This window comes from Ciconia boyciana, chromosome 7 (assembly GCF_034638445.1).
Source record: "Ciconia boyciana chromosome 7, ASM3463844v1, whole genome shotgun sequence".
Lineage (NCBI taxonomy): Eukaryota > Metazoa > Chordata > Aves > Ciconiiformes > Ciconiidae > Ciconia > Ciconia boyciana.
This window is the reverse complement of record NC_132940.1, coordinates 43,856,294-43,867,515: the sequence shown is the minus strand read 5'-3', so window position 1 is coordinate 43,867,515 and position 11,222 is coordinate 43,856,294. Positions and strand designations below refer to the sequence as shown.

The 11,222-nt window shown below is 43.3% G+C and overlaps 1 protein-coding gene across 2 annotated transcripts in view; it reads left to right on the top strand.

The window, feature by feature from the left end:
• The first annotated feature begins 8,456 nt into the window (after window positions 1–8,456).
• The window catches only part of LOC140654702 (vesicle-associated membrane protein 2-like), a 45,177-nt gene continuing 42,411 nt past the window's right edge, over window positions 8,457–11,222 (top strand). For both annotated transcript variants that reach the window (XM_072868300.1, XM_072868301.1), the window contains exon 1: window positions 8,457–8,718. In XM_072868300.1, the coding sequence (XP_072724401.1) occupies window positions 8,717–8,718 (2 nt within the window). In that variant the 5' untranslated portion in view covers window positions 8,457–8,716. The remainder of the gene's footprint in view (window positions 8,719–11,222) is intronic.

The window sequence follows — 11,222 nt, the reverse complement described above, 5'->3', positions numbered from 1 at the left end:
GTACTACACAGATCTTAAACCCAAAGAAGGCTTAAATACTTTGTGAGTTGCGATCATTATTGCTCCTTTTAAGGAGAGGTGCTGGATCATAAGTCAGGAGTTGAAAGTCTGTAAAAGTTCAGAAATTCTAGAAGGTAATTTGAATGTGATCTGCAATTTTTGTGGCCAGGAGAGCCTTTAGAAGCCCCCGTTCCCCCATCAAATTGCATACCCATGCTAGTTAATTTAAAAATAAATAAAAAGTTTAATATTCCAGACCACAAACAACACTGAAACATATCTAGGCATTACAAATAAGTGTAACGCACTCGGTGGTTCTGCATTTAATATTCACTGTCTGTTTTGCAGCTCAGTGGGATAATCTTGTTTCCTTGAGAGGAAAAACTCTTTGAAAATGTTTCTGAAACAATTCCCCGTTCTTAATAGCTGAGAAACTTTTAGCTCCTACTTACAAATCTTTGTTTGCAGAGTTTATGCTAGTTAACTTAGTGAATGTGCATCTGCTACATACAGTAAGTATGAACTACAGTATGGTTGTAATCGCTGATGCTGCATACAGATTGCGCAGACCGAAGATCCAGTCAGCCTGAATGGATCCAAGCTTTAGCATTTTGGATGTAGCCAGGTACCAACAAGGCACCCACACCAAATCTTTAATCACCTCTACGTACTTGACTTCCTGCAATCAATGTACTACAGCTGGCATCTCCTCCTCGGTCGTAGTGATCAAGCAGGCTGTGGGCAATGAAGCTGCTTTCTGAATGCAGTGTCTCACACTTTCGGCAGACGAGGATTTCACATTTCGGACACATTTTCCCAGAGTGCGGCTGCCTTAAAGAACATACCTCCTCCCACGCTGGCTTCAGCTTTTTGAAACCTTTCCTGTGTAAACATCTCCTCTTGTCTTCGAAAAGCTGACTTCGTCCCTGAGGGCTAGAACAGTCAGAAAGAAAGGTGACAAGTTTAACCGATACACCTCCTAGACGAATGAGTCAGCAGAAGCAATTAAGTGTGTGATTTATGAACCCTTCCTGAGGCTTTACCTATGACACACTAGGAGCAGGTGCAATGTCTGGTCGCCTGCAGAAAACAGGAATGGACAGAAAAAGCAGAGTCTGGTGCTGTGATAGCAGTGACAAGCCGTTAGTTTTAGAACATAGAATTCTTAAAAGGATTGTCACCATTTAAACAAAAATGTAAAAAAATCATAAGTCAACTAAGCTAGGTAGGAGCTTTCTACTCAGTTCTTTAATATGCAGCTTTTCTGTGGGTGATCGTGGCACGAGCCTCATGTGTTTGCATGAAGACAAATTTTGTATAGCTCTATGTATCTAAATTACAGGCTTCTGACCTAGTAGACCTCACCTGTTCATAAAGTTTCTTTTTCCACTTGCATGCGCTAATAATTATGCTGGCTAGTAGATAAGCCCTATATTGCACTATCCTTGAACAGAGATGGAAGGGCTGAAAGAAAAGCACTCTTGATCGAATTATATACCATTATATTTTATATAAAATAGTACTTCAAAATCAATGCGCTAACCTACATAATCCCTTACAAGCGCTCACAAACCAGTGCTGAACTGTAGAGATGCTCTGCTTTGGCTACACCACTGTGAAAGTTCTGTAGGCCCTGATTACTTGAATGTGTTCAAAAGCCTCTGCCATGCAATGTGTCTGTAGAAATATATCCAGTAACATCTGAAGACTGACTCTCTCTCCATTAATGTGAGAGTACCATGGGAGAAGGATGCTGCATTACTGTTTTGGGGTTTTTTTAGATCAAACTGGGGAAAATCTGTATTCATCACTTACAAATAAGGATCAAGGCCTGGAAAGCATGATTTTACTGCTTCAGTTGCAGTTGCCTGCCTCCCAAATGGACGGCTCAGTGAAATTATGGACAACAGAGAAAATTCACAGCTGTAATACACTAACTCCTTGGATGTTTGACTATGTTTCCAGTCCAGTTCCTCAGCAGTGCAGCAAGATAAATCCCAAAGCAAAGCCTTTGGTATTAGTTGTTCTGCAATTGGATCAGTCTGAGAGAAGAATCTGGTGCTCAGGATCATTTCTGGGTAGTGTATTTTAATCTTATGTCGAGCCTGTAACCAGCTGCTGTGGCTATCAAGCTTAATGTAGTTAGCTGAATAATTGCTGAGACTTGCATGCACTTCCTGCTAAGACGGTAATTTCATGATAATTATCAGAGACAGACTCTTTTTAGGAGATCTGTATAGAAAACAGCTCTTGTAATGGATGAGAGAAGATACTTTTTGGAAACTACTCCTGATCTTAGCATGATGCATACACTAAGTTTACCTCATGTTAAGGAAGAATAATATAAAGTACAAAGACTTAAGAGAATTTCAAATCCCATAAGAATGATGACAATAACTCAAAGCTAATACATGCACAACAGAGTTAGCTCAAACTCATTTTTGCTTCTTTGCTTACTTTGGTTAAAAAAGGAATAGTTTTGCATTGCTTGTCTTTTTTTCTTTTTTCTTCTATTTGAAAAGTAGTAAGCATAAAGGCACTATTATAGGAACATAAGCAATAATTATGCTCTGATTCAAGAAACTTAGTAGCACTGACTTTGTTGAACAGTGATTTTGGCTGCTGCCCATACCTTGCTGCTGTCTGTTATACCCTGGAGCTAGGGATATTGGTGCAACAAAAACAGCAGCAATGTTATTCCTAGAAACAGTGTCCTGGGTTGTCACAACTGGCAGCGTTTGTGCATATGTGGAGGAATAGAGATGCTGCCTCTCCAAACCTCTCTTGCGGGGTGGGAGGAAGCATAGGGAAATGGTTACGAGACAAACATGCAGACACACAAGGTTTGGAGATCTTAATTTCATACCTACTTCTGCCAGTGACTTGCTAGTTTTTAGGTCAAGTTGTTTAATCAGCCCATAACTGTTTCCTTGTTTTTGAAACAGTTAATACAGCAGAGGTAACAAAGGTGTCTGTGGCTCTTTGAAAGGTGCTCTGGAAATACTTATAAAATTTCTTGATTAAAAATGTATACAAAATATAATCTTGGATGTACTTACAGTTTATTCTTAGGAGACCCAGAGAAGAGGCTAAATCCAGAAAATCTCTTCTTAAATAGTTGCTCTCGCTTTTTTCGGCTGTGCTTCCCATCTCCTATGCTTTCTTCTGTGAGTTCCTTCTTTCCTTTGTGCCAGCTCATTTTATCTGTCATAACAACAGCACCTGCTTAGATGAAGGCAGAAGTCTGAGTAGCTTTTCAAAAGTCTCTCTTTTACTGCCTTGCACCTGGTGAAGTCTGGATCTGTTACTCTACAAACCTGTAAGTGTCCTGGTTATGCAGAAGGTTTAGTTGAGATCAGTGAGCAGCCGCTTTCCATCAGATGGAGGAAATACCTGCTTTGAAAAATCCTGCAGACACAAGGCGACTCTGGATATTCTTGCTCAACTACTGTTCCATGTAATTATGGAAAGAAAGCTTGGACATTAATAAATATTTCCCTCTACGTGCTCTCTTTCATCATTAGGCTAGTTGCTGAAAACCAAGAGAGGAGGCGGCTCGTTTGATAAAAGCAAAGAACCAGGAGCCAATGAAACAATTTTGCGCAGAGAACAGAAGCAGCGAAACAAATGTGAGATGGAACAAACACTGCAAAGCGAAAACCAGAACCCTGAAAAGATGAAGAACCAACTGGGGATTTTAGTTAAGGCTTGGAAATTGTTTTCTTTTTCTTGTGATAAAGCAGTTGATTAGTCTGCATTTCCGTGTTGCATTGCTTTGTCTCCAAGAATTATCCGTTTGGCCTCTCTGATTGAATTAGTCTCTCTGCTCTACATTTGATACTTGCTAATTGCATTAACTTTTGGTTGCTTGACTTGGAGGGTTGCGTTCACCTGCTCCTAATGATTGGAAGCGCTTGTCTGTTCCTACCTCTTCAAAATATTTTCCACAAATCATCTAAAGCAAGTCACACAAGGTTTGTAGGCTTAAAAACAAAACTGACAACCATTTTGAACTATGCACTTTTCTGATTTTACTCTTCATCTCTTCCCCCCTCTCCCCTGGGTGTCCCCCCTCCCCAACCAGCCTTTTAAGGACAGTTCTCCTTAACCAGTTCTTACAGTAGGATATATGCAGGCAGTAGGGACTCACTGTGGAAATGCTTTGCAGGATCACACCCTGAAACAGTTTTTCATTGTGTAATAATTATTTACCAAAATTACCTGTTGACACACGTTAACAAGAAACTGTAAATACCTTGAAGGAACAAAGAGTGACATACCTCGTTGCTCATGCTCGGTAATGAGACACCCAGCTTTTTAACAGAACCGGGGTAAGTTGGACCTGTTTCTCCCACAGAAATGGCAGAAAAGACTATTTATGAAAGAAATTACAAACAGTTCATTGACCTGTAAAAGGAAACTGTTACTAAAGAATTACTATGCTATTAAGGAATTAATAAAAGTTATGAATGAAAGTTGTACACAATTATAGGCTTCCCTTCAGTTTTTAATTTGTGACAATCTGCAAGTTCAAGACCCATTTTAGGCATACAGTGGTGCTGAGGTGAAGCTTTGCAGAACAGACCAATCTGTGGCTAATAAAATCAGCAACCAGGGCGGCAGGAATCTACCTTACCTCTGAGAAGTGAGCTTCAAAGGCTTCTCACTGCAGGATCTTTCAGTACTAATTCCACTTGTCTAAAAGATCAAGAGAGGAAAATGTAACATTGAAAGTACAGATGTAAGTAGGTGGAGATTGGTGACAAAGAATTGAAGACGCACAGAAGGGGTCTTTTCTAAAGTCTTTTAGTCAATAATTTTTTAAAAAATGTACTTTGGACATATGTTGTATAGTATTTAATTTTTATTCTTTTAAAGATGAAGTTTTCTGGCTATGCTGAGTTTCCAGTATAATTAATTCTAATGGTGCAGGGGGAATTCCTCCTTTACTTTAACTATATGTTTAAATGTGTTGCCAGATCAGAAGATTTGAATACCCAGTATTTGAATAATTGATTTATTCGCCTTGCTTTTCTTCTCTGCTTAAATCTTGTGAAACTTGACTTCCATTGCTTTCAATATACCAATTAATTGCCCTCACCTTTCTTACTTAGCCACAGCAATAGTGGCTTTTTGTTTTGTGAGGTAAAGTAACCAGTAATAGTTACTGTGGCTAGCCCTGAGATTTACTTTATTATGTGGTCAGCCCGTAAACCTATAGATTACATAATGACTCTTTAAAATGGGAATCCTACTTGTAGTTCTGGGAGAAAATATGTTTCCTTCAGATGAAGATCACGCAACAGCAGCAGACAGCATTTTCAAGAACCTCAGTGTTGTATCTGTAGGTTGTCTCTAGTTAACTATAAGCAAGGTCTAGTACCTGCAAGACTTCAGATGTCAAAACTGATTTGCACTGATACTTGCTGTTGACTGCTTTCATTCCTGGACTACCTGAGCAGTGTAGTGGTGCCTCTGTAACTGCCTTCATGTTTATAAATATGATTTCAGGACAAAGTATGAATTATGGATGGTGTGGGGAAAAAAAACCCAACAAACCCAACAATTTACAAGTGAGACCGATAGTTTTCCCTACCCAGGTCTGGTAGGCTAAAGACACAGGAAACTTTTCCAGAAACTGAGCATTTCCACAGCCAGCCCTCCAATTGCAGCAGCGCACAGCAGCCCTGACCCAGCCGATATCCCCTGGGGTAAAAGAACTGAACAGAACAAGAGGTAAAATCTTCGTGGCAGGGACTGTCATGCAGACACACAGGGCAAAAGATGCCAGACAGGAAAGGAGGTCTGGAGAGAGGAAATGACATGACTAGCAACTTGGGAAAGATTTATCTGTGTCCCCAGGATGCAGCTTTTCTGATCCAGTTCTGTGTCTTAATTAAATAAAATTTAAGCTGTTTGAACTAATTCTGATTATGTTATTTTTGCCACCACAGGGTGTCTCTGCATCTCTTCTTACACCAAAGGCTTTGGTAGCCTTTAATGGCAAGCTGCAATCTCAAGGGAATGTAGGGCTAAAGGAAAATGTCCCCCAGCTTAGCTGTATTTTCTTCAGGATAATGAGCCTTCTTGGATTGGAATGGTGATGCCTTCGTTAGCTGGTAGGAAATTCTTCTTTAGCAAGTAAGGCCACAGTCCAATGATGTTATTTAATTTGGTTTTGAGAGCTCTCCTGTATCAGATCAAAGCAAGCTGTGGCCATATGATGTGGTGCACCGATCTAGCTTAAGCTGCACTATGGTCACAATGTGTGAAGCATTATCCCTGTACTGGCACACTTCTGCTAAAGCAGTCTGTCTGCCATTTTACCTTTATGCTTACGTGGGTATTTTCTGTTCTCCTTCAATCAGGATAAAGCTAGCATGAAGTTGGCATAAACAGTGTATCAGGTGCTCTGGATAGTTTATATATTAAAACTGTTTCATGTTGGGTTTGGGGTTTTCCAGGATTTTTTCGAGTCTTGCGAGCTTTGGTCTAGCATCAATAGTTACTTGTTCCGCCCTCCGTATAGTAGGGACATGAAGTGGTACCACAGGAAGGGCAGGAAGGTCTAGATAGCGGGTCCTTCTGTCCCAGGAGCTCCTGGCCACACTAGCCATGCATGAATTTTAACTGCCTCAGTATTCAAATGTGTTTTGGGTTTGAGGACTAGGAAGAAAATGTACCTGGTAGCAGGTTGTCCCAATACTGGGCTTAAGTCTATGTGTGGGTGTTGGTGTGGCTGTATGCTATAGAGGTATCATATAAAGAGGTATCATATCATCTAGAATATCTGAAAAGTAAACTGTCCTCAGGAGGAAAGAGTTATGGAGGAATTCCAGATGAGAAGTGCTGAGCTAAGTGGTCTGTGGATGGATAAAGCTTAAAGCTAGTCAGGAATCTTCTGGTTGTCATCAGGGCATGTGAGTTGGTTGAAACTCCAGCTTTTCATAGAGAAATCCAGTTTGAAGTGTTTTTTACTTCCATCAGGAAAAGTTTCCCAGGGCCAGGCTGTTACGAGTTGCAGTATGTGAGCAAGCCTGTAGTGATGTGGTCAAATGTAGAAAACTAAGGCTCAAAGTGCTGCCCTAAGTGATATATATTTATTCATGCAAATAATTAGCTTCAGTAGAAGATACAGAATCACCCTCCAGTGGCAGTAGGTATGATGAGTCTTTAACGCAGCGAGCGAGCTCTCAGGCAGCGGAAGGAGAAGGAAGGTTCCTGTGACTAAGTTGCTGTGAGGTGTTGCACTGTTCCCAAGGGGCTGGTTTCCCTGCAGAGCTGATAGCTGGGGGCTTGCATCTGAATCGGGCTGTGATAGCATCTGAGCCTGGATTTAGGCAATAACTGAGTGTCCTAATGTCTTGGCTGTGTACCACTGCTGTGGGTGTTGTCACATTCCCTGGTTACTTTCTTTCCCCATGAAAATGTTCAACTGGTTGATACCAAGTTTAGAAATTGGGACTGATGCATTGCTCACCCCTAGTACCTGTACCTTTGCCTGTTGCTTTGAGGAACAACCCATCTTTTCTTTGGCTTCCCCATGCAGAAAACACAGATTTGATCTGATGACACTGATGTACTTTACCCCCAACAGGCACCCCAAGATCTGAGGTCTAGATACTTACAAAAGCTCCTCTGTATTGTGGGTAAGCCCTTGCCTCACTTGGGTAGATACCTGGTTTTAAAGGCTTGTGCTAGCTGTCACTGAAATTGATGGGAAGTTAGTGAAGACAGTGACTAGTGGAGTATCTTTTTACAAGTAAAATGGAACAAGGTATCCTTGGGGATGGCAAAGTTAAGTTCCCACTTCTTGAAAAACTGTGTAGACTTTCTTCTTCCTTGGCCTCTGTATAGAGTGTGATGGCCTTGGTTTAAGTGCAAAGGAGCATGTTCTGCTTCAGAAGAAGGTTTTTTTTCTGTACAGGGGCAGGGGGTGTGCAAGGAAGTGCTAATGTTAATGAAGGGGATTCAAGGGGGAGATTGGATGCCTGGACCTAGGTTGAGTGCAGGGTGAAGGCTGCAAGAAGTCAAAGCCAGGACCATAGAGACTTGGCCACAGCTATATTTCATCTGAGAGACACAATCATTTCAGAAGCAATGGTTGATCCAGTGGCTTATCTGCCTCTGGTTTTGCTCTATGTTATGGGTAGGAATTACAATCCTGACAACTTGCTTTTTTCCATTTGCAAGGACTCACCCATGATAGCACAGATTGCACTGCACTACCTCTCGTGATTTTATTTTATTTTATTTTTTTCGTTTCTCCTTTTTCCTTTCTAGAGCGGAGAGGGAGAAAGACAGAGGGTGGTTACAGAAACACACAGGTTTTCATCTAAATAATCCCCCCAAGCCTCCTGGCTGAAATGAGCCCAGCTCTGGTAGCCACACCCCAGCGAGACCTTGCCTGCTGGGCACGGGGAGGAGGCGCGGTGCGGGCGGGAGCGGGAGGCTCCGATTGCCTTGGTCGCTCTAGGACTTTCTCCTGCCTGGCATGAGGCTGGGGAGGGGGTACCTCTGTGCCTTGCCTCTACTTCCTACTCTGTGATGTGAGGCACAGGCATGCTCAGTAGCCGGTGCCTACCCCTCCTATCTCAGCAACAGTGCCTACAGTACTAGGAGACTGCTTGCAGCAGGAGCAGAGCCGGAAAGCCATCTTTGCTGGAGAGGGAGGCAGCAGACCCTGAACCGCTCGGCCCCCGCTCGGCTGCACGCCATGTGAGTACCCGGGCAGCCCCGCCGCCGCAGCGGCGCCGGGCGCCCGGCCCGCCCCGGCCCGGCCCGGCCCGGCGCCGCGCAGCCGGGGGCGACCTGCCCTGCCCGGGGCGCGGCCCACGCCCCTGTCCCGCGGCCGGCTGCGCTGCGGGCCGCCCCGCGAAGGGACGCGCGCGGAAAGTTCACGGCCGCCGCGGGGGCGGGAGAGTTGCTCTGCAGACTTCGGAGAAATAGCGGGTGTTACCCTGTTGCTTCCGCAGCCGCGGGGGGATTAACTTCTGCGGTCCGGCCTCCGCCGGGTGCCTGTGGGGTGTGCCGCGGCGTGGGGTGGAGGGACGGAAAGGGGACTACGATGCCCGGAGCTGCCGTAGCCCTTGTGGGGGGCATCCGTGCAGTTGCCGGCTCCGAGGAAGGATTTCCAGGGCGTGGGGCTTGGCGTGTGTAATTCAGCCAGCCGGAGTCTGTAGCGAGCAGCATCGCGGTCTGGTCCATCTGCTACTGCTGTTAACCTGTGAGCACTTAGATGGGGCTCTCGCTGCTGTTTATCCAGCTGCCAGGCAGCAGCGGAGAGGATTATTGACACGTTTCTAACTCGGATGAATACTCGAAAGGAAATGCTGGGCCAAGGTCCTCAACAGGTTCAAACCAGGATTGTTCAATAGCCTGAGTCACTCAGTGCTGCTGATCCACAGCTGCTGGGTCCTGTTTATTTCCACTGTTTGATTAAATGTTCTCTCTCAAATACTGGCTGTCTGATCAATTCAGCCTCACCATCTCCAGTACCAATGGCTTCCTGTCAGCAGCGCTTGATAATAATCTGTTCCTTCTTGTTTGCATCTCGTCAAATATCTCTTCCGAGTCTTTACATTCAGCATTAATTAAAGCGTTAACATTCTCTGCTAGGCAGTGAGGAAACCCCCAAAGCCAATTCTGAAACCAGAAGTGTGCTGAGGTAAGTAGGAATTGATCAGACCCCTGTTCATTCACAAAAGAACGCAGGTAGCTAAATGCATCATTTTACTGTTGTCTCAATTGATTGCTCATTCCTGGTGACTCCTCAGGGACAGCCAGAGAAGATGTCTAAAACAGTCGCTCACATGTGGTGTATGGAACCAAATACCTGCTGGTATTGGGTGGTCTTGGAAGAACTGGAGCTTGCTTGATTCAGACAAGATGAGGAGTGGAAACAGTCCCGGCAATCTGTGATTAAATTACTTTTAAAATATTTCTAGTAACCAACTGTTCTTTGTGAGGGGTTTTCAAGATAGAGTCTACAATCACATACTCTGAAATGTTGGCTTTTTTCTTTAATGCTATTTCCTATATAGTATCTCAGACAATAAGCTTCTGTCAGTGTTGTCTAAAATGTTTCCAAAGCAAGGAACTCTTTGGAAGTAAAAAAAATTGCTATCTAAAAGAAGATTCCTTATGTAAACACTGAACTCCACCTAGCAAAATCCAGCTCATTGTAAGCTTCTGTTGCCTGGTTGTGTTTATATCAAGAACCAGATGATGACATCAAATACTTTTATTTGTATGTGAGCTGTTCTTCAATGATTAATACAGGAGTTTGCTGCTGCAGTATTATACAATCTAAGCTGTTCAGACACAAAGCAATAACTCAGATAACGTTTAACGTAACCTGTATTTCAGTCTTGGTGTATGTCGGTGTTCATGAGAGCATTTGTAAATAAAGTGGAAAGGGTGACACTAATATAACTCGGTCATACTTCTTCTGTAGGGGACTTGCATCAGACTTCTGACAAAAATTACGAGAAAAAGGGAAAGCAGTTTTCATCTATTTTGGCAATATAGACTTTCAGTTTGATAATCGAAACAAAGCCAAGACAAATAAGCAGCTTGTTGTTGGCAGTGTCAGTTGGCTTCTGTTTCATTGCAGATCTTGTAATGAAAACTTTTTTTTGAACATCTGCGTGAATATCATGTCACAGTAGCTTCTGAGTTACTGATGAACAACAGAAATAAATCTGTATTAGCTACTGACTTGTAGCAGCAGCTACAGTTGTAGTTCACTGGACTATAAAAGCTAATTGCTAGTGAGCAGCAAATACTCTGCCGAGGTTACTTCCGCTGTTACACCTATAGAGTATTGCAAACATAGACTCTTCCTACATGTGTATACAGACATGCACGTGAGACACGATGCTGTGTCTTCAGCTGGTGTGAACCAGTGTCAGTAAAGAACTCCTTCACTGGGTCAATTGACAGCTCCATCTATCCTGGTGTGCTGTCCCCTAAAGCAGCTTGCAGGGAGTGCTCAGTGAAGAGTACAAGAAAACAGTGGGTATGCAGTGGTATTCCCAGAGTACTTTCCCAGTTTCCAATGATTTAAGGCTTAGGGAGTGTCTGAATCTGAGGAGAGTTCTTCGTATTTCATGACTCCCAATGGGTTTTGTTGTTCTTTTGGGAAGGTGTCCAGTTGCTCCATTTGCAGTGTCCTGTGGCAAGGAGCTCCACAGCTGGACCATGCAGGGTGTGAAAGCTGC